The sequence below is a fragment of the Diorhabda carinulata genome, chromosome X, assembly GCF_026250575.1.
Source record: "Diorhabda carinulata isolate Delta chromosome X, icDioCari1.1, whole genome shotgun sequence".
NCBI classification, from domain to species: domain Eukaryota; kingdom Metazoa; phylum Arthropoda; class Insecta; order Coleoptera; family Chrysomelidae; genus Diorhabda; species Diorhabda carinulata.
In genome coordinates this window covers 3,641,957-3,664,565 of record NC_079472.1, presented here as the reverse complement: position 1 = coordinate 3,664,565, position 22,609 = coordinate 3,641,957, and the positions used below count along the sequence as shown (strand labels likewise).

The 22,609-nt window shown below is 36.4% G+C and overlaps 1 protein-coding gene across 16 annotated transcripts in view; it reads left to right on the top strand.

Moving 5' to 3' along the window:
- LOC130901172 (antichymotrypsin-2-like) overlaps window positions 1-22,609 on the top strand; it is a 52,620-nt gene that overhangs the window by 27,131 nt on the left and 2,880 nt on the right. For 2 of the 16 annotated variants that reach the window (XM_057812318.1, XM_057812334.1), the window contains exon 4: window positions 22,030-22,399. In XM_057812318.1, coding sequence (XP_057668301.1) covers window positions 22,030-22,187 — 158 coding nt within the window. In that variant the 3' untranslated portion in view covers window positions 22,188-22,399. Of the gene's footprint in view, window positions 1-1,495; window positions 3,015-4,715; window positions 6,153-9,675; window positions 10,380-12,222; window positions 12,422-16,313; window positions 20,909-22,029; window positions 22,400-22,609 lie in introns of those variants that run through there. The other 14 variants (XM_057812317.1, XM_057812333.1, XM_057812331.1 and 11 more) reach the window with 12 other exon arrangements.

Genomic DNA, 22,609 nt, shown 5'->3' with positions numbered 1-22,609 from the left:
TATTTATAATCGCATTATCTATATTATGGTAGATGTTTTTGCATGAAACCGTTAATTTCAGTACAAGGGTTGCCTGAGAAGTTTCCTACCTAACAAAAGAACAAGATATCTTTTTCCACATAGTCTATTTTAAGTCAACACACTTTTTTCAGCGATACTTCAACTTTTCTTTTCAAAATAGGCGTTTCCGTATGCGATAACGTCCCTGTCTGATAAAAATCGCTCTCCTGCTAGCGGGAATGTAAAGCTAGAAAACAGGAAAAAGTCGCCGGGAATAAGATCTAGTGAATACGATGGGTGGTGCGTTGTTCTGAAGGAAAATCACTGTCTTTGTACTCAAGTTCGTTTTTTTGCATCATAAATGGATGAGCACCATTCCATGGCTAGCACTTTTCCAATCGACAAAAACCTCTTCTTTCTAAGCAAGTTCTTCCTTTGTTCAACTGTCTTGACGGATCGAAGAATTCCTCGGTCAACTCGGACTATTTGCGCATCATCATTTTGAATTTTCCACCTCAGGGGACTTCTTTCAGTGGTCCAAACATATGGTAGTCACTGGGTGATAAGTCCAGTCTATAGGAGGATGTTCTAGTATCTCCTACGTACCCTATTTCTGTACCGTACCCCCTCTGTTTCGAGCGATAAGTGGGTTTCACGTGATAGTCAACGTACAGCACTCCCAGTCGGACTCACATTACAGTACACATACCCGCAGACCTTCTCTTTAACTGGCGCCCATTCTTCTTGTTTCCTCCACTCTTTAGACGACACTTTGCCTTCGAGAGTGTACTAGTGAAATGAAGACTCGAGTTGAAGCGGTATTTGTGGATGATAGACGTTACGGTACCAATGCAGAGTACAGTCGACATTTTTCGAACAACCATCTTTCAGTACCCCAAAATAAGTTGCTTTACGCGGCGAATGTGATGCTGGTTCGCGCTCGACGATCATGCAACTCATTCCCGAGAGTTTCGAGGCCATATTTGAACAATTTGGTTCCGTTGAATACAGTAGATCTACTCGGGCACTGACTACCGAAATTATTTCGCAAACGGCGAGGAATTTGTGTTTTTAATACCTTCTCACAGAAAATACGTTGCGCGACATCATTCAACACTTGACTCATGGTCTTGGCACGTGTGTGGAACGAGCGTTCGCGACGAACAATATGCCGCACTGTTAGTAAAGGACCCAGTTAACCCGTAATCAACCTTCCTTGAAAATAAGCATTCAAAATGACGGGATTTTCAATGAGAATATCTCATTTCTCCTCAAATTTTATTTTGACATGTTCAAGTTGAAGTCGGAAACTTTTTGGACAACTCTCGCACACATGTTTAGCTTCTTCCTCTACACATCATTAACAGCTCTCTATTCATGCATTGATGCAGCAATTTTTGAAAATAAACAGATTCATAATCTCGTTGTAGTTTTGATGTGCAAAGTAGATACATTATTTTGGGAATGTGGTCTATGTTTTCGTTTCCTCTTTCAGGTGTGGAGTTGAGAAAAAAATGCGGTTTTCGTCGGGTCGATTTCATAGCCGATCGCCCATTTATTGTATTTTTACGGGCAAGCATAGAAGAAAATCGCACAATCAACTTGTTCAAAGGGCGAATATACAATCCTGTTGTAGTTAATTAGTTCACCAGTATGTTTGGTGTTAAATGTTGAAAGATTTAGAATGTATACGTTTGCTAAATAAGGTTAAAAATATTTTTGATAGATACCTATGGTTTAAATCAATATACCTTCCTCTTATAATTACGAGGTCCGCTTTTTTTTTTAACCTCCGATCGCTCCGTGCAGACGCTACGGGGACAGAAGAAAGCGGGTATGCTTTCGTACTACACACTCCGTCATTATTGACATTCGGGTGTCAGTCGGCGTTGTGCTATCATCATGTAAACATGTCCGCGATTATTATTACTCCCGCCAAGTGTAAGTTGCGAAATGTGATTCGTGATCGGAGAATGAGTCGTGATTATGGGGAAAACTTCATGAGTGATGGTGTAGTGCGTGATTGGTGTCGAAAGTTTAAAGATGGCCGTAATGATGTGCATGATGAAGAGGGCGCAAAGAGGCAAATATGTCGTTTCAGATGACCTGGTTCAACGAGTTGACAAAATGGTTAAAGAAAACCTCAGATTCACCATTACAGCTTTGTCTACGGAATTTCCAAAAGTTTCAAGGTCTGTTTGGTACTCTATTGTTACTAAACGGTTAGGCTACATTGGCGGCAACTTTTTTTGAAGAGGGTGTGGAAAAGCTTGTCCACAGATATCACAAATGTCTTAAACTCTTCGGTGATTATGTCGAAAAGTAACCGGAATCTTTTGGTAATAAAATTATTGTTTTATATGAACTGGTCTTTTATTAATAACCTATCGGAGGTTGAAAAAAAAACGGTCCTCGTATTAATAATTAATACGATCTAGTCACGTTTTTATCTGCAATTTGTAGCTTAAAAACCGTGTATCTGATATTGAATATGCTTTTATTCTAATGATTTTTTACACATCTTACATTTTGAACAAAGTTATTTTATCTGGCAACGAAGACGTTGCAGATTATGACGAATATGCAAAATGGGGCTTGAATTTGTGAATGTTAATAACATAATAGCACAAAATGAGACCCCAAACTGGGGTTGGACTACGTAGACAATTCGCATACATAAGAAGCATAATTTCGGAAGATGGAACAACAATAGACAATATAAGAAATAGAGTCCAACGAGGGAGAAAAGTTACACAAATTCTGATCTCATTGTTGTGGTCAGGAAAAATTAACCCAAACACAAAAAATGGATGCGAGAGCTGGCAGGAGATGGATTCCTTGAGAAGATCGTGTAGGATATCCAGAACAGAGCATATACGACGAAGAGTATTCACGACTTTAGAGACTACAGATTAAGCAACTGCTCTGGTACGAAAATGTGATGAAGATGGAGCTGAACTTGTGGCTGAAGAAAGCGTTGATGCATCAACTACAGAATAGAAAAAGAAGAGAAAGGATCTGGAAGGGAAGGAATTGAACAGAATGTGAAAGGCAGAAGAACTGACAATCATTATCTCAATAGTAATGAGAACCAGCGAATAAAAAGTAAAAGAAAAGATAATTTTAGTGCAAATAGGCGTGATTTGCATTAATAATAATTTATTAATAAATCTGATAACCCAAATTAAAAACAGCTAAACTGATTTGCTTTTATTTTTGATACTTTAACTGTGTTTTGTTTTGGTTTTTTGGCTTCAACTAATCACTTTAAGAATGTTCTTAAAACTTACTACGGGTTCGGTAATGAAACGAGAAGATCTCGTAAATAATTTTATTGTTGAAAAAACTATTTTTTTTAAATCATTTTTTTTGAAAACTACATCTGCCAAATGTCCTCACTTGACACCTATGCATTCATGGAGTCGAACCCAAAAGTTCTGCATAACTCTTCGCAGCATTCTTGTCACGAATTCGTGGTTTGAGGGCCGGGATTGTCCGGAGTGGATCAGTTCCAAACACTTTAGTTTTTACATAAACCCATAAAAAGAAGTCGCAGACAGTAAGGTCGGGAGACCCAAGGGACCAAGCGATATCCTCGTTTCGACCACATGATGTGGTAAGATGGGTCAAAAAGATTCACGTAGAAAGAATGCCAGAAGACAGATGGGCTAAAACTCAAGAGACCGAACACACGCAGACCATCAAAGAAGTGTGGTACGGGAGCTGGAGTTCAGCTTCTCAGGAAGATCCAAGAAGAGGGTCAAACGTACAGGATTGAACAGGATCTGGCTCTATTGAAAGAGGAAGAAGAAGCATTCTTCATTCTCGAAAAAATACGGTCCGATGTTTCCATTTGCCGACATTGCACACACCATATTGTCACTTTTCCTCCGCTCGGTAACTGAAAATTTGTTTACAAAACCGGAGAGGTGAAAGTGTGCCTAAATCACTCATCCACAAGTTGTTAATTTGGGCATCATTTTCTTGGCAACCTGGTAAGCATAACCTCTGTGACGCTTTTGATAACCACCCGGGTGAAGTGATTGAACAATATGTATTTTCTTCGGGTGATATCGAAGATCTTGATGGAGTATCCTTCTCACCGATCTGTCAATTATTCGAAGGCGTGTGGCGTGACGGACGGTTGATCGACGTGGACTGCTTGTCGAACACGCGCGATATTTCAAGTGGTTCGAATCGTCGTTCTGGCACTGCCACCTCTTTTTAACATTTTAAACGCATGGTTGTTTACGCGGTACGTTAAAATGCCGTCTAAAAGTCTTAATTGCGTAACCGCGTTGCTCACACGTCCAACGCTCCATTGTAGACTAAATGGCGAGTCACTCGGGTGTATCCTTCAAAAAGATAACAAATTGTACGGGTGATCTCGATCAACAGAAGAATGTCCTATAAAATGGAAAGTTTTCGAACTTCAAAGGAGTTTGCTAGCGACATCTTGTAGAGGCGCTCCGCGATCCAAAAGGGGGTCAGTCTTACAGCCCTAAATAGAGTCGCCCGCGTCTTTTAGCGAAATGCGAAGACACCGAAAATAGGGAAGTGTTTTGTGTGTCATCATCAATTTTTCTTTTCGTCATCCGAGAGTCAAATCATAAAATTATAAAATTTTTATACTTTCCGATTGAAGTAAGTATAAGAACAGCCTTAACAAATCATATAAATAAAATTGGTCGCATTGTTTCTTTTTTAAATTTTAGGGAAGAAGATGATACTTAAAAAAAAAGGCGCACCCACAAAGTCGTTTATAGCAGATCGCACGTTTATAACGATACTTGCTAAAAATGAAGAAGACGCCGATAAAACACTTTTATTCAAAGGGCGTGTATTTAGGCCCATGATATAGTTTTATTCGAAGGGCGCATTAACTAATCTTGATTATAACAATGATTTAAAGCAAATTTGATCGTTTTATTATATACAAATTGTCTTTAAACCAATAATTTTGAAGTAACGGAGAATGTTAAATCCTCTTTTATATGTTTTAAATCTTCTAGAAATTGGGTTAGGATCAATTTATTTGAACGCAAGTATTTTATCACCGCGCATTGTTCGATACGATCCATTTTGATACTTCTCGAATTACAGTAACATCGCTTTAACAACGTTTGGTATTTTAAAATATGAAATGAAGCATTCGTAATCCAAAGGTATCGTTCTTGTTAGAAACCCCTTTATCTGTGCCTAAACCAGTTCAATCAGGTTATTGCAATTTCTTGAATTTCTCATTGTGAAGGGAGGGAACTTAATAGTCTTTGAATTTATCTCTTTCCGTAAATCTTTCATGTAGTGATTGCAACGAGTAAATTCAAAAGTCAATAAACAAACTTTAGAAAAGGCTTTGACGCTTCGAACGTGGTTCACCGGTTGTAATCCACTCAGATGATGATCGTTTCGATTCCAGACTGAAGTGATGGATCCACTGTCTCATATCTGATCTATAAATCTGATTTATAACGTTTAAACTTTGCTCGGAATCATCAAGTTTTTGTTTTTGTTTGACTGTGAGTAAACGCGGCACCCATTTTGAAAAAAACTTTCACGTCGTCAAATGTTCGTGCATAATTGTAAAAACACTGCCTTCTTATATCTTTTCGGCTTTAGCTATCTCACGCAATTTCAATTTACGATTAGATGTAACCAATTTGTGGACATTTTTGATATTTTCTGGGGTAACCGCCTCAGTTCTGAGTAATCCTCATTATATCGGACAGTGGTAACTTTTTGTCTACTGTCTATAGAAAATTCTTCTAAAGAAGACCAATAAAAACCCGAAAACTTGTATCAGCCTAGATATATCTATGAAATTATATTGTAATAATTAAAATAACCTAACAAATAGATTGTAGTATGTGACTTCTTGATAAATATTTATCAGTGGTGCAAAAAGATGATTTTTACGCACAGGATCTTTTCTAGTATTATTTTAAAATCGTTCTCTAAACCAATAAAATTAATTTGGTTTTATAGGTTTTCTAATTCGTCGAAAATATGCAGCTTGGAAATCTCAAGACGAAGAATTCCAAGCAGATCATCCATTCATATTAATGTTTAAAATGAAAATGGAAAAAAAGCTGAATATTTTATTCCACAGTCGTATATTCAACCCTTTAAAATAAACATTAGAACCATAGTAGGTACACTGAAAAAAATAAATTGTTGTCTTGCTGTTTACGTCACTTGTAACGATTAATTTATTAATTTTTGTTTTAACAGCTTGTTTTAATCATGAACGTAAAAATTACTATATTCCAAACCATTTTTTCCAGTTTTACCCATAGACATTTATTTTTAAAAAATTACCGTGAGCAAAAGTTGAAAATAAAATCGAAGTAATCGATCTTCAAATGTGGTTTGTTTGTTTTGAATCACTGTATGCTTAAAAACCAAGCCGTGGAGCATTTTTCCTTCACAAAAATATTAGCAGAAAATCGATTTTAGAATCAAAAAAGTGTCAATTTCAACACGTCATTATTTCTTCTACAAAAAAATTCAAAATACACAAAGCCATGTCACACTTATTTTTAGCTGATTTTCAATTGAATCACATCGACTAAATCCTTGAAATGGGAAAGGAGTTGATTGATTCCGTATTTTCCAGATCGCCTTTCCAAAAATAGTACATCTTTTTTTGGTTAGGTACAAAAACAAAATTTTCATATAAGTAGTACGGTCCATGGTTTCTCAACCTGGCATAGAAAGAAAGTTCATTTCTTTCCGCACAGAAAGTTTGATGCATCTGTAGGGTCAAAATTCCATCGTGGCTATTAAATTTTTTACCTCTCAACTGGGCCTTCAGTTTTTCGAATAAAAAATACTCGGACGAAGCCAGATCAGGGCTATATGATGGGCGTGAAGCCGCAATCGTGTACAATAACTTCTGGAAAGCGAATAAGTTCGGAGCGGCGCATTGTCATTGTCATTTTGTGACCTAATCCCAAAATATTGTAGCCGTTACTTTTTTGGTGCCTACCTTAGTGTGTAGAGTAGACACCGTCACGAGATCTCCCGCACGTGGGTCATCTTCTAATGATTCTCATCCATAGCGAAACTATTTTTATTTCGGCATTAAGGATGAGAAAAATTGAACCATCCAACGTACTCTATTTCCATTTCTCCCTGTGACTCCTTAATAATATTAAGGAACCACTACGAAATAGGTTGGTAACGGCGAGAGGACATGGTTTATGTTGAGAACCAACAGATGAGGTTGATAGTATTCAGCGTCTCTCTTAGAACAATTTCTTCCACTCATTTAACGTTTTCTGGAGTAGTCACCGTCACGAGACCTCCCGCACGTGGGTCATCTTCTAATTATTCTCGTCCCCAGCGAAAACAATTTAATTTGTTGGAAATGATGGGCACAAATCACCGTAAACAGTTTCCATTCTGTTTTTGATTTGTATTGGTGTGAATCCTTCTTTAGTCAAAGGTTTCAACACAAATTGACTGAGTGGTTGTTCGAGCTCTACTATAATAAAAATGATCGAAGATCGAATCGAAGGGGACGGATATTAGCCAATGTATACGCGCGTTCCAAGTGAATTGAACTCGCCCTTTTGTCTATTCTGTCGCACGTAACAACACTTTGTTTGATTAAATTCTTACTTTCATTCGGCAACAGACAGCAAGCACCTACACAAGCCCAAAAAACCATCTCAAACCTAGTCCTGCAGAAGACAATATTTCTATATCAAGGACAACCCTGAAACGATCCTCTCTGGCGCTGAAATTGATATAAGGATAATCTTCTAGAAGCTGGAACAACAACAACTGGAACTGAACACAAATGTCCATCCATCTTTATCACAAGGTGTCCAGATAGGGTATCGGGTATTTGTAAGTTCAAGTAAACAAAAAATATTTATAAGCAATAAAAACTTTTATTGTTTTTTGATACCATATGAATTGGAAAATTATTTGGAAAAGATGATGACCGTTACGTTGCTGGTACTCTTCTAATCGGGAACGAAGATTGGCGACAACACGTCGACACAAAGCTCTTGATATTGCTGCCATTTCTGACCTGATGTTTTCCTTCAATTGGGTTAGGTTCGTTGGATTATTTTGCTAAACCTTACTTTTAAGGTATTCCCATACAAAATAATCAAGCGGGCTAAGGTCGGGGCTTCTGGGAGGCCAGTTGATGTTACCCCTTCGCGAAATGACTTTATTAGGGAATAATTCGTTCACAACTTCTATCGAGGTATTCCATCTTGCTGGAACCACGTTCTTGAGTTGAAACCTGCAAACTCCTGCAACTCTGGGACCAAAAAATTTCGCAACATATCGCAGTAACGGTCACTATTCACATTGATTGCTCGGCCTCGTTGATCTTCATGAAAATAAGGACCAATAATTCCTTTGGCAGACATAACGGCCCAAACAACGACCTTTGGGCTGTGCAGGGGTCGTTCATTCTTTCGTCTCGGATTCTCGACTGCACAGTACCGACAATTCTGCTTATTAACATGACCATTCAAGTGAAAATTTGCTTCGTCGCTGAACAGTATGTTTTCAAAGTTGAATCGTTGCATCATTTCGTTCGCAAAATTCGGTCGATTAGCATAGTCCGTATCCTTCAATTCTTGAACTAATTGCATTTTATAAGTTTGTAAGTGCAAATCTTCCTTTAAAATCAAATGTAAGAACGATTTTTTGATGTTTAACGCTTGGTTTCGCTTTCGGATGAATAAAGATGGATTTCGACGAACCGACGCCGCAACTTCTTCAATTGTTTCTTCATCGCGAACTGAACGAGGGCGACCAGAGTTTTGACCTGTATTCTCGAACATCATGATCCATTTCCTAATGCTATCGTCACTTGGCGTGGCGTGGCGTGTACGATATTCCGCACGATACAGACGTTGAGTAATCACTTTTGAATCACCGTTACGATAATACGCTCGTACGTACGTCCCCGAGTACTGTTCCATCGTGACTAAAACTCCACAAAATGGCGGACGCCACGAATCCCTCCCCGCTCCCTTTCGTCGCTCTGTTTCGAATGTGGCGCGAAAACAAATACCCGATACTATTTTTGGACACCTTGTACTACTAAGATTTGACAGATCTACCGAGAGTTGGACCAAAGGAACCAGATCACGGCCAGCAGAAAGGAAGAGAATCTGCTGATCCCAAGAACAGTTTAGGAGGATATCGAGTAGGAATAACTTTGATATAGTGTTAGATTGCTTCTTTTGGAACCTACGAAAACCACAAAACAACACATCCAATGAGAACATCACGTAACGTCGCAGTGCCAATCACTTTTATTCCCACCGACGCTAAACCAACATCGGTCCACTCGGTTTAAATTTAAAAATAGTTTTCTCGGGAAACCCATGAAGGATTTTTCGATTCTGATCAGATTTTTTTCGATCTTCCGATATGCCTCTAACTTTTAAATAAAATCGTAAGCATTGATTTTGATTTGCGACGGACCGATCATGATTTTTGAATGGTTTGAATCTCTTAAAAACCAAAAATTTCGATTTCAACACTGTTCGCTGCTATTATTTTTGTCACAATAACGCCCTTTTAAATCAGCATGTGCTTTTGTTTTGTTTCTTTTTACGTTTGTCTCCGTCCAACAAAATCACTCGGTATAGTGTTTGTGGCAAAATTATGAACTAAAACTGAAATACTGCTTTGTTTTAGCGGTGATAATGAAAGCTCGATGCATGTCTATAAACATGGGATCGGTGACATTTACAGCAAATCACCCGTTTGTAGTTTTATTAAAATTTGAACGGAGAGGCAAAAAAGTACAAATTTTATTTAATGGCCGTATATATACACCTTAAAGAAATTAATAAAATATAAAGTACACTGTCGATGTTTTTGATTATTTCGATATTTATGTTTATAAAAAAGAACATATCAAAGGCGCCGCCGCTTTTGTAAAATTTTAGAATTCTATTATAACCGAAAGGACCGGCTCCATGGTTCGTGTCGTGAACGATTTCGTAACAATATTTTATAATGACAAACTATGAAAGTCACATCATGGAAATAGGAAACGTAGGCAACAAGTATAGGTGAGCTTATAGGCGTGTGCAAGTGAAGACTGAAGTGTGGTAAGGTGTATCAGCGTCTCCCTAATATCGAAGACAGATTCGTAATCGAAACAATATAAAATCGTAACAATAATAAGGTGAACTGTACATTTATTGGGGTATGTGCTCATCTAATAATTTGTGAAAAAATTGTATATATATTTATACAGGGTGTCGCATAAGAGGCGACACAGAGCAAAGGCGTATAGGGGAGCCCAAAATATGCTAATTGGGACCAATTTACCTCTATACCAAGTTGAATCTCTAGGGGCATCAAAATAGGGCCCAAAATATCGAAAAATAAAATCTGTGCAACAATAAGTAATGAAAAGTAGAATCCGATCGAGCCATTTCGTCGTCCAATCCGCTTTTTTGGATATTGGCGATTTAAAATGTATAAACCAACGTTTCAATCTCAATCATAATAGAAATATCAAATAAATCATGAAAAGTATTTAGAGAAACTCTAAATCCATTTTTCCGAAATCAAGGACCTTGTTTTGAGACCCTAAACTACTCAGAGATCCAACTTTGTATACAGGTAATAACCGCATCTGCTCTGTGCCGGTTCGTATCCGGGACATCCTGTATTTATGTTTCTTTAAAATTGGTTTGTTTTGCAGTAAAATATAATCTAATATCTACATATTTTTTAGAAGTAGCTATTATATATTTGTATCAGGAAAGTTATCTAATTGATGAATTTTCACAGTAGAATAAATACGAGGGCGGCTCAAATATGATTAATACAAACACATGTCCCTTACTAAATACATATTTTTGCTACTTCCTCGGAAACTTTGTTATGCCGTTATCGGGTAATTCCGACAGCCATGTGCGCTCAAAGTCGTATACCTCGTCGTCGGTATGGAATTTTTGATCCAAGTGCTCCAAACATGAGGTAGTCACTGGGTGATAAGTCCGGTCTTTAGGAGGATGTTTTCTAGTATCTCCCACCACAATTCTGATATTGAATCCCGCGTAAGACTTACGATACGAGGGTGTCCGTTATTCTGGATAAGAATCGCACGTGGCGCTGGAACGATCCTCCGTTCAAAGCGATAAATGGGTTTCACGTGTGTTTCAAAGAAGTTAGAGCAGTATCCGTAGGTCCCGGAATATTGAGATAGAGAGATTCGTTGGATAGAATTTAGTGGAATAAGGAAAAGCTTAATAGAAATATAGTTTGCTAGAGTGGGGCCTGATATAGGAATTTTTTCTCTGCGGGGTCGCAGAAAACAGTACACCGGTTGTCTTTGCTTTGACTGACGCCCCTTCCGGCTTCTTCCTCACATTAAAAAACCGCCCCGCTCCGCCTCTTATTTCTTCAATAAGCGGCTTTAAACTTCCAACCGCATGCATTTTTGCTCGAAGTTCAACAGTTGCTTGGGAATCCATCGCGGCCTTATAGTAATGCTGAGTTCAACCGACCGAAAACATTCCTTCTAGGATCCACCATAATCAGTTGCTCTACGCAGCGAATTTTGTCTGGAGCGATGCTGGTTCGCGGTAGACGATTATGCGGCTCATTCTTGACGATTTCGCGGCCATCTTTGAACAATTTGGTTCCGTTGAATACAGCAGACCTACCGATACACTTACTACCAAATTGATTTCGTAAACGTCGTGTTTGTAATACATTCACGCACCAAAAAACGAATGACTATACTTTTTGCAACGGTGGTCGGTTATTGACATTCACTAATGGTCGAAGCATGCGCGTGAAACGTAATTTCGCATCGAAAACTATGCTACACTGTTAGAAAAGGACCCAACTAACACATAATTAAGCTACGATTCCCAAAATATACAAACGCGTCATCTACAGCGTTTGTCTTGATCATATTTGAACCGCCCTCGTATTGACAAGTACAAAATTTTTTAGAGTCTGATGTAGAATTTTTTGTGTACTGAAATCTCTTGATATTTTTTCTCCACATAAATTGAAGTGATAGTAACACTATCAGAGGGAAGAAACTACCCCTATCTTTGATCCATATTAAAAAATAGGTTGAGTTGATTACATTGACGATGTTAGAAGTAGAAAGGAATTTATTCGAAATTATTTTTGTTGTTTTTTTCATCTGATTTAAACTGATAATTGAAACTTTTTAATGGTTCTTACTAACTTACTGCTATTTAATTATAGCTATGGAATGCTCGTTACGTTGTGCGCCTCCACCTCCAGAAGAATTTATTGCAAACCATCCGTTTATAATATTTATGGGAAGCAGTATCACTTTTGCAGGAAAAATCACAAATCCTACACAATAATATTATGAATATTCTAATCTACCGTTTTGTATGCTTCATTTAAACATAAATATATAAAAATAAATGTTTTATAAAAAAATTAGCAATTATTTCCCGTTTCAGATATTTTTTAAAAACTGAAAGGCAGGTGACACTGCGAAGATAAAATTTCGGCAACACAAATTTAGTTCTGTCACTTAAAAATCGTGGAGTTAGTGTAATAAAAATGTGTCATTACTGTCAATGTCATTTGTCAAGATATATAAATATTTAGTTCTGTCACTTACGAATCGTGGAGTAAGTGTAATAAAAGTGTGATATAACTGTCAATGTCATTTTTTAAGATGTATAAACATTCTTTTCAATTTCCCAAACGTTTTCCTGATGTGTGTTCTAAATAGGAAGAATTTTGTAAAAGTCAATGTTTAGCATCAAATTATCGTTTGTGTGAAAATCATTTTCCGGAAAGTGATTTAACAAAATTAATATCTATTTCTACCTCTAATCTGTTTTATGAAGATCACGGTTATACCAAAGTTCATGACTGTATAGTGAACCAAAAACATGCTGCTGAGCACCAAGTTGATAGTTCGATAGCCTTAACATCTGGCAATTTACCTATAGAAGAGCCTTTGGAGTTTTGACAAAGCAAAAAAATTTTTTGGCTGTAGTTGGAACTAGCAAGAAAAATTTAACAATACATCAAATTCATCGGAATACAATAGCCGAAATATCAAAATTGAAAACAGTTTTTAAGAATATCACCAACGGTTCCAGAAATTCCAACTTTCGAGGACATACCGAAGCGTTGCTAGTGATTATTGTTTGATTAAGTATGACTTTTTTAAAGGGATTTAGTAAGAAATTGACTCGTGACCGTGAGCGATATCAGAAGAACGTTTAGGAGTGTGGTTGTGACCGTTTGAGCTGCGTTAAGAAGATAAGGATCAGTGGCCACGCGTGACCGAATTAGACAGACTGGAGTACCTAATTTTTGCACCAACTCTACGACCAAAGAAGCTATGAAGAATCAGAAGAGTTTAGAAGCTCACAATTTTCTCACCTCTAACTTGTATTTACTCTTCGTGTGAAAGTGCTACCGGGGGAACGCGTGATAGTGCTTGTTCAGTATCCTTATTTCCTGTGCGAGGAACCCAAAACTTTCTTTATTATATTTAAGTTTCCATCGAGAATAAGGAATTATGATCCGTGTAGATGTGGGTGATTAGTCCTAGGTACTATCCTTCACACTTCTATTTACGAAAAACGCATAAACAATATGGCCGACGCCTAGTTGTCGTATCTGAAAGCTAGATGGCGCGAAATTATTTCCATTTTCACACACGTGTTCACACTGAAAGGCGGCGTATTAAAGAGTTTAAGCGTGAAGGTGACGGCGTTAGTTGGGAAATAAATTGGCGCAAGCGTTAAGAGATTCTCTCTAAAATATCATCCTTAGTTTTTGTTTGAAAATCATATAAATGAGTCGCGTTTGAAGAAAAAGAAAATGCTTTTTCATCGGTTTGACCAAGCCATTAATTGGTTTACCACCCACCGTATTTACCAGATCTTGTCCCCAGCGACTTTGTCCTGTTTCCTAACCTCAAAGTTTTATTTGCGAGGGAGAGATTTTCAAGATTCAAGCACGTAAACGCCGATTGTTATATGAAAGATATCGCATGTTGTTTGGAAGAGAATTAGATGGACTTGAAGAAGGATCAGGGTATTTACTCGTCCTTGAAAATTTAGAAAAGTCCTGTAATTTAGCCCTCTTCTGAAAATTAATTTTTTGTCTTGGATTTATAATATTTCTAACTTCAGTTCCTTCATTTAAATGTTTAGATTTACAGTTATTTCTGGAATGAATGGACTATAGTCTATTTTTATGAATCAGAGAGTAATAAAATGATGAAGCATTGGTAATCCATAGGCCTATTTACTTCTTCTAGTTTATACTAACGCTTGAAACGCTTTAATGACTTATCATTTTACTTAAGGAGTATTCTTATTTTAATTATAGCTGTGGAATCGATGATGTTACTATGTATGCCCCCGCCTCCAGAAGAATTTATTGCAAATCATCCGTTTATAATATTTATGGGAAGCAGTATCACTTTTGCAGGGAAAATCACAAATCCTACACAATAATATTCGAATCGATTATTTTGTACACTGAATTTAAACTTGAGGGTTGAAAAATAAAGGATCTTTGTTTTTTTAAAAAAAAGTATCACTTATATATAAGTTTCTCATTAATATTTGAAAATTTGAAAATAAAGAAGAGAAACAATGAAATTCTGCGGCAGAAGATGATGAAGAAGAAGGTGTAGTAGAAGAAGAAGATAAAATTAGAACTTGTTCCTTGAAATTTTTATCAATTCTGACAATAATAAATCTATAAAACCTTAATATTACGAGTTTTTGATCGAGACTACCAGTTGATCTCAGATAATTCTCTGACCGCGCGCTCTACGCCCTCTATCTTGAAAACTTTGAGGGATAAAGGTGGGAAGAGACGACGCAGTTGTTATCTTCAATGGTTTTTTATTGAATAATTACTTGTTCATATTTATAAAAAAATTTAGAGTCACAAAAAACTTTTGCTTGTATCATATTCTTTCTGAATATACCATCTTCACATTCAAGGTTCATTTTATAAATATACGACCTTCTAAGAAGGCTTTCGTCGTCAGTAATATCATCCTCATTGTTTTGACTGTCATTTACTGCAAAGTTCATCTCGGCTCTCACAACTTCATCGAGGGAAAATAAATCTAAATCTAAAGATTGTTCAATGTCATTGGAGATTTCGTGCAGACTATGTGGTTCTGTCAATTCATCTTCAATTTTGTCAAATCCTGCATGTACGAAACTTTTTAAAATCGTTGTTGTGGGACATCCAGTGGTAATTTACTTCTACACACCCTAATGATGCCTTCATCTAAAGGCTGAAGCTCCGATGTTGAAATCACCATTGAAACAAATCAGGAATTTTTTTTTCTAATCACTTGCTTCTTCGAGGTCAATACCTGCAGCCTCTCCACAAAGAACCTCATTACTAGCTTGAAATTTTGTGTTAGTATGTATAACATTTCAGTTTGTAGTTGTTGGCGTAACAACTCAAAATATTCCAAGCAATTACTTATTAATTTCATCATCTATTTGCTTGCTTGCAGTCTTTTCAGCAGCAACATGAATATTTATTTTTTTGTGTATATAGTTTGAACACATTCCGAATGTATTCTGAATATCTTCAGAACGTGTCAAATGCGCATGTTTTGTTCAGAATGTGTTCTGAACCTACACATTCCTCCACGAACGATTTATTAATTTGAGTTTTAAACTAGCTAGGAGGTTTATTCTTAATATAATACAATTACGTAGGGGTTATTTCGTGGTAAATGCCACAAAAGAGATAAATACACAAGCCCCAGATTGAAAATCTCTACCATTATCCGAGAATACATTGAAACGTATTCGGAACGCGTCCGGAATTGGCAAATTGCGTATGAATCTGGTGACGGAACATGTTCAGGATATCTACCGCGAACAAACTATTTCGCGTATATTAGAATATCTCAGTGCACCAATTACTTTTCAGCCTTACATTAATAGATTATGGAAATTCATAATACCAGGGTTGGATTAAGAACGAAATCAGTTCGAATCGAAAATAAATTAATTATTTCACTAACTATTTAGTTTTATATACCGTACATTTCATTAAATTTTGGGAAGAATCGAATATTTCTTATAAAATAATTGATCTAAATAGTATTTTTGCGGAGCCTCTACCTGCTCGGGGCCTTCAGACCCCCCTAGACCCTCCTTAAATCCGATGTTGCCAATACTTACTTACTTTTTTCATCGCTGTAACTGGTTTCCGATTCATAGTAGCAAGTTTAACAATTAATTTATTTTAATACTAATAATTTGTAGTTTTCTAGAATCGCTTTTAGTTAATTAGTACTATTCCTTTAATTATAGCTATGGGAATTATGTTATGTTGTATGCCTCCACCTCCAGAAGAATTTACCGCAAACCATCCATTCCTAGTAATTCTTCAAGGAAAAAAAGAAGACAGCGATCTATTATTTTTTGGAAAAATCACAAATCCTACATCTTAATTTCAATATTTATATGATTTTATAAAAAAAATAGCGAATTATTGTTCTAAACTTGATAAGTATACAAAAAACACTTGGTATTTATTTCCAAGATAGACATGACAGCAATAAAAACGCGAAAAGAATTAACAGGACCGTATTTTATAATGTAGTGAAAGGCAAATCGGCGATATTCAACGTAAAAACTAATTCCAATCCTGTAAAACGTACGTCGACTGCAGGTGTATGGCGTTTTAAACTTTTACGACAAATAAAATAAAATTTGCGTCTTCTCTATTTTGAAAATAAATAATATGCACAATGACTCTTGGAAAAATATTATTTTCGCAAATTATATATCAAGTGTATACTTTTTAAGTTACGAAAACATAAAAATCAAAGCAAAACTTGATTTAATAAACCTCGTAAAATCTGTAGATGTTATCCTTGATATCCCCAACCCAAAATAACTGTTTTTATGCTTTTTTTTTAATCTTCAAATTGTTACTAATCACATTTATCATTTTAAAAAGAAAATTATCTACTTTTTGTTATCATTACTAATAAAATATATTTTCAACATGTTGCAATAAATATATGATAATATTTCTGCCTGCAAATTCTGCTTTAATAATACCTGGTTCAGAAAGCGCGAAATCGCCGCGTCCATTTGAATGCGAATAAGTTGAGTCTCAACGAAATCCGCATGTACATTACCGGTCAAAAGTTTTTGCACGCCCTATAGTTTGCGCGATACACAACAAATATAAACAATACGTATTTAAATTTTTCCATTCCCCTTAATGCACATTTTTTTAATCAATTTAGGTACAAAGTCCCGTCAAACTGCACCAATATCTTGTTTCTTTTCTGATTTTTTTTACCCGTGCTATCTTTTTTTGAACAACGTACTGCACAATTTCTACAAGGTACAGCCTTTTTTTTCAGTTGGAGGAATAAAGTCAAGAAAATGTTCCGTTAGGCCCCTTTCACACCAAACGAATCCGGATCACTCCGAATCAAGTTGAATATGATTCGTCATCTCCACTCTTTCACACCAGCTGAATTACTGAGTCATAAATTACACTATTTTCTTTTAAAATTAATAACTCCACGTCCATCTGGTATAGTTGTTGATTCAAGACTGACCGGACGAGGAATCTGACAGGTTGAATCAAGTGCGACCTCGAATCAAACCTGATTGAACCAGATTCGTCCGGTCTGAAAGCGGGAAAAGAGTCCCTTCACATTTAAACGGAGCGCTCGAAGCCGAATCTCGGTCAATCAGATTCAACTTGATTCGGAGTGATTCTGATTGATTCGGATTCGTTTGGTGTTAAAGGGCCCTTAGTCGTAATGGTCCCATATGTCTTTGTCGCTTTCAAGTGATATTTTTCTATCATTTCCTGTATCAGTTTTGTTCTGTATTTCAAATTATCCATCGCACCTTCATACTTTTTGTACAAAATAAAAGAATTGAAAGTAGCAAAATCAAATATGTAAGCGTTGATCTAATCTATCGACGCCTCCCATGGTGTTATTGTAGTCCACAACTAGTTTAGGTTTCTTTATGGGATTACCTTCTTCATCTTTATTCGCAGTTAGGACATTTTCGGGATTGTAAATTGTCCACAAATTTCTTTCTTGTCATGCCACTTCATTACCTGGACTTTTTTCTTTGGAATGCTATAGATTTTTGGATACAAGGAAATCTGCTTGTTGTGGAGACGTGTAATTATTGTCGGTCGTTACACAATATCCCATATCTAGTAGAGAGTCTGCTAACGACAATACGACCTGTAAAGTCATAGGCATGTCTTTATATTTTTGAGATATTATATTTCTATATTAACCGTGACCCATACGGAGTTGTAATGTCACGGAGGTGTGCATTAAGCGGTTTCCATGTAACTCCTTTTTGTTTTTATTATTTCGGTGTACAATTTTGACATTTTCTGTAACAATGTAGACAAATAATCATCGTCTATTTGGTGCACGATATTCCAAAGATGTCCGACACTTCTTACTAACTTCCCCGTCCAATTTCTCCTACAACAACTCAATCGGTCAGAGTTCCTGCCACTGTGACGACCAAATCACTACTTTCAGTACATTGTTCCTTTCCATGTTTTACAAATACACTTTGTACAGCTTCAAGGGATCGTTGTCATACGGGAATCTAAATTGTCTGCCGATCAGAACGTACTATATTTTTTATAGCTTTCTTTCGTCTAATTTTCCAGTTTCCAGTCGCCGAACCTCAGCCGGGAATTACCCATGGATCCAACATACGTTTTTCCTTTGAGCTGCGCACAAACAATTTTATCTTAGGTCCAAATAACTCAAACTTTGCCTATTTGCTCCTTTTTAGTTTATTGTGACGTCCCAAAAATGTTTCTTTACGTCCACCCTTTCATGAAAGGCCTTCTCTCAATCTCCTTTTTAATGTAGAAGATACTCAAAGATCACTAGATTCATTGATCTGCTATTTTTGGTCCGTGAGTGGTCAATCACGTTTACTGCTTAATACAATACGTTTATCCTCTGCGATTGTGACTGTTTTCTATCCCAAAATCTTCTTCTGGATGCGTATTTTTCGCGTTGTAGTCCACGGTAGGTGAAGGTATTTTTAATTCGGCGAAAATGGCACGGACTTGCGATTAATGTACGAATTTCAACTTAATTTTGCGAGAACGAAACCAATTCGTATACTGCCACTATTATTTTTAGTCAATAAGACACCGTTTCGATCTAGAAATTTGTTAAAAGTGTATTATTTTGAAATTTAATGAAGTAGGCAAAAACTTTTGACAAATAGTATAAATATAAACGCAACGCGCGTATATTCGAAAATCTGGGGCAGAAAATTCGCTTCTTCTGAATTAGGTATTTTTTCACCATAAAACTTCTCGCTTTTTTTTTAAATTCCAGCAATTATTACTATGGTTGGAATGTGCTTGCGTTTTCCTGAAGAATTAATTGTCGATCATCCTTTTGTTATAATTTTACAACATCGCAACACCGAAACGAACCAAAACAATATTCTTTTCAAAGGAAGAATAATTCACGAATTGGGGAATGAAATTAACTAATATTATACGTTTTATTAAAATTTTCAACTAAAAAAACGATATTTTGTATTAATTTTTATATTAATAACATGCTTTCAGCTGTTTCGATGGTTTACCTTTGTGCTTTCATCGAAACTTCCGATCCTGAAAAATTTGTTGTCGACAGACCATTTATGGTACTTCTAACCACTGCCGATGAAAAAACTCGTTACGTGTTGTTTGCAGGAAAAATAACAAATCCAGTAAACCTCGATTATTGATATTAGCAATTTGTTATTAAAATACGAGGTGGCGCCACTAAATAACGTGACACGCGCTGTCAAACGTTTTATTCTTATTCAATTCAAAATACACCCTCTACTGTATTCTCTACACGAGTTTACACGTATCTAGCGTTCAGCTGTCCTCTTCTTCGCTTCAGGATAGTGCCAAGAACTTTGCTCCTTTTTTCTTCGGTTCTAGCGTCGAATGGGGACGAAGGACCAATTCCTTAAAACCCACTCTACAATTTAATAGTCATGGAATAATGGTGATTTTCCCGCTGGAATTAAGTTTCCTGCGAGAAGATAATTCCAGCGGGAAAATCTTCATAACCACGGTGGGTTTTAAGGAATTAGTCCTTCGTCCCCATCCGACGCTAGAACCGAAGACAAAAGGTACAAAGTTTCCTGCGAAATTTAGTCATTAGGTTTTAATTTACCTTCAGTCTCTGAAGACGTTTAATTTGGTTATCGACAGTGTACTCAGTATGAATATCACCAACGGTTCCAGAAATTCCAACATAGTTAAATGCTAAACCCACTAGAGATCCTTCTGATCCTCAGATTGACAGGATTTCTAATAGGTGGTTCCTCTTCTTTCTTTCTCCAGCTGGTTTTTCGGTTTTGTATGCCTGGCGTAATCCTTTCTGGTGTAGACTATCAGCTGGATAGTGGGTTGGATCCTCCACTCTTGAAATGTGTTCAGTCAGTTTCCTCCAAGAATTTTTCCTCCCTCAGTAGATCTGCTGGGTCCTGATGTACCAATTGACATTCACTGCTTGCCTCAAGCTGATATTTCGCAGTTTCTTTCGAATAACTCTTAGCCGTGTATCCCCGCGTTTACATATATAAAGTATGAGGATAAGGAAGGTCCTGATTAGATGGAATTTGGTTCTCAATTCCAGATAATATTTTTGTTTTTCATTTTTTGTTGTCATAATACAACTGATTTCGAAAAAGGAAGCTACGCATTAATCAATAAATATTTGGGTTATATGAAGATTTACTTGAATGTGATACATGTTATGTTGTTTAGTAGTCAACCTCGTATATTGGGAGAAAAATTTTAAATATATTTATGATTATTAACATTAATTATATTATACCTAACAAAATAATTGAAAATAAAAAGTTGGAAATTCCAATTGCGTGTCTGTTTGTTCACCTTATATACAAAATTTTTCAGGGTAGATATTGAGTTAATAAGTTCCAAATTTTTTGAAAAAGCAGATTAAAATGAGTACCGAAAAGTCGATAATGCCGTCGTAAATTACTGAGTCATTGATGCTCAGTCTGTGCGTCTGTCTTTGGGAAATCATAAACTAGCTTGAAATGCCCGTCCTAATCATCCATCCCTCCAAAAAACTAATTTTCCTTTATGCAATAATGCGCGAATCTTCCTCCAAGTCTTCTGTAGATTCGTCGTCTTCTATTGGCACCATACAGGCACACGGAGCCCCATTGTTCGTCAGTTCAATTAACGTTGTCTTTGGGAAATCATAAACGGGCTGCTCGATGAGCTGGAGTCAATTTGAGGCCAGCGGCTGGCTGTTTTGACTTAAGTTTAGATGTATTGAGTCTTTTTTTTGACTGTCCACCTACTCCTCATGTTTCTCAGAGGTCTCAATGGACTTGAACACCAGTGACAATACACGGGTGTGTACTTTCTTCATTTGGAACCGCGTCTTTGATTAAAGTTACTAGCCTCTTGGAAATGACGGTAAACTCTGGAAACACCAGTGCACTGATCACTTTTCGCTGACTTAGCCTTGTCGAAATAGGGTGAAGGCTTCAGCAGCTTTATCAATCATTGTGTCCAAGTAAAATTCTTGTTGTTTGGTGTTTTAGTTGACTTTTGGTGATCAACTGATAGTGGTGAGTCAGATGATAACCTTTTATAATTATCCCCAATTAGCACCACTGTAAATGAGTAGTAAACTTGTAAGGCTGCGAGAGCAAGAAACATTACAATATTTTGAAGCTAATACCAGAAACTTTTACTGAGAAATGTACAATTTCTTGGTCAGTTTTTTTGCCAGCGATTGCAGGAATGTCGCCTGAGTTTGATTCTATAAAACCCTGGACAAACATATCAAAATCGTTCTAACCTCACGTTTTTTCGGAACGTTTAAAATCGTATACATAAGCAATCAAAGCAGTTTCTTTATATCATAATAACTTCACACTGTTGCAATGCTTTTGCTTTTCATATGTACTAATAATACGTGCCATGTATCTTCAAGGTTAATATGTCTATTATTTTCAGTCGTCAGAGTGGCTCTTAAATATTCCTCAAACTTCAAACTTTCTACTGAGAAATTCATTGTGAAGCATCCCTTCGTTATAATCCTTGTAAGAAGAAATCCAGGGAATGAACAAAACCATATTCTTTTCACAGGAAGAATTCGTGATCCCAAACATTAAGAAGCTTCTTTCTACAATCTAGTAGACTAAAATCAGGTGATCTTGTTGACTATTCTTTATATTTTCCTTTCCCTTTAAGTAAATCGATTATGCTTAATCTTGCATGCTTTATTAAAAACTCAGTCCTCTTTTAGTTTTAAATTCATGTTTATTATACTAGGTGTGTCTAAGAAGTGTATTAGAGAAGAAATAAAACAAATAAATTAACTTTATTGTGCCCGTTTTGGAATCTATCGTAGAACGGTTGCCACACGTTCTTGGGCAGACACATACACAAAACGGGCCTCTTGTGAACTTCCCATTATTTAACACTTCCACACTGTATATACTGGTTTTTCTAAAACAATTCATATTTCTTTATATGTGGTGTGTTAGAAAGTAAAATTTTATTTTGTACAAAATGTAAATTATTTGTTCTGCCT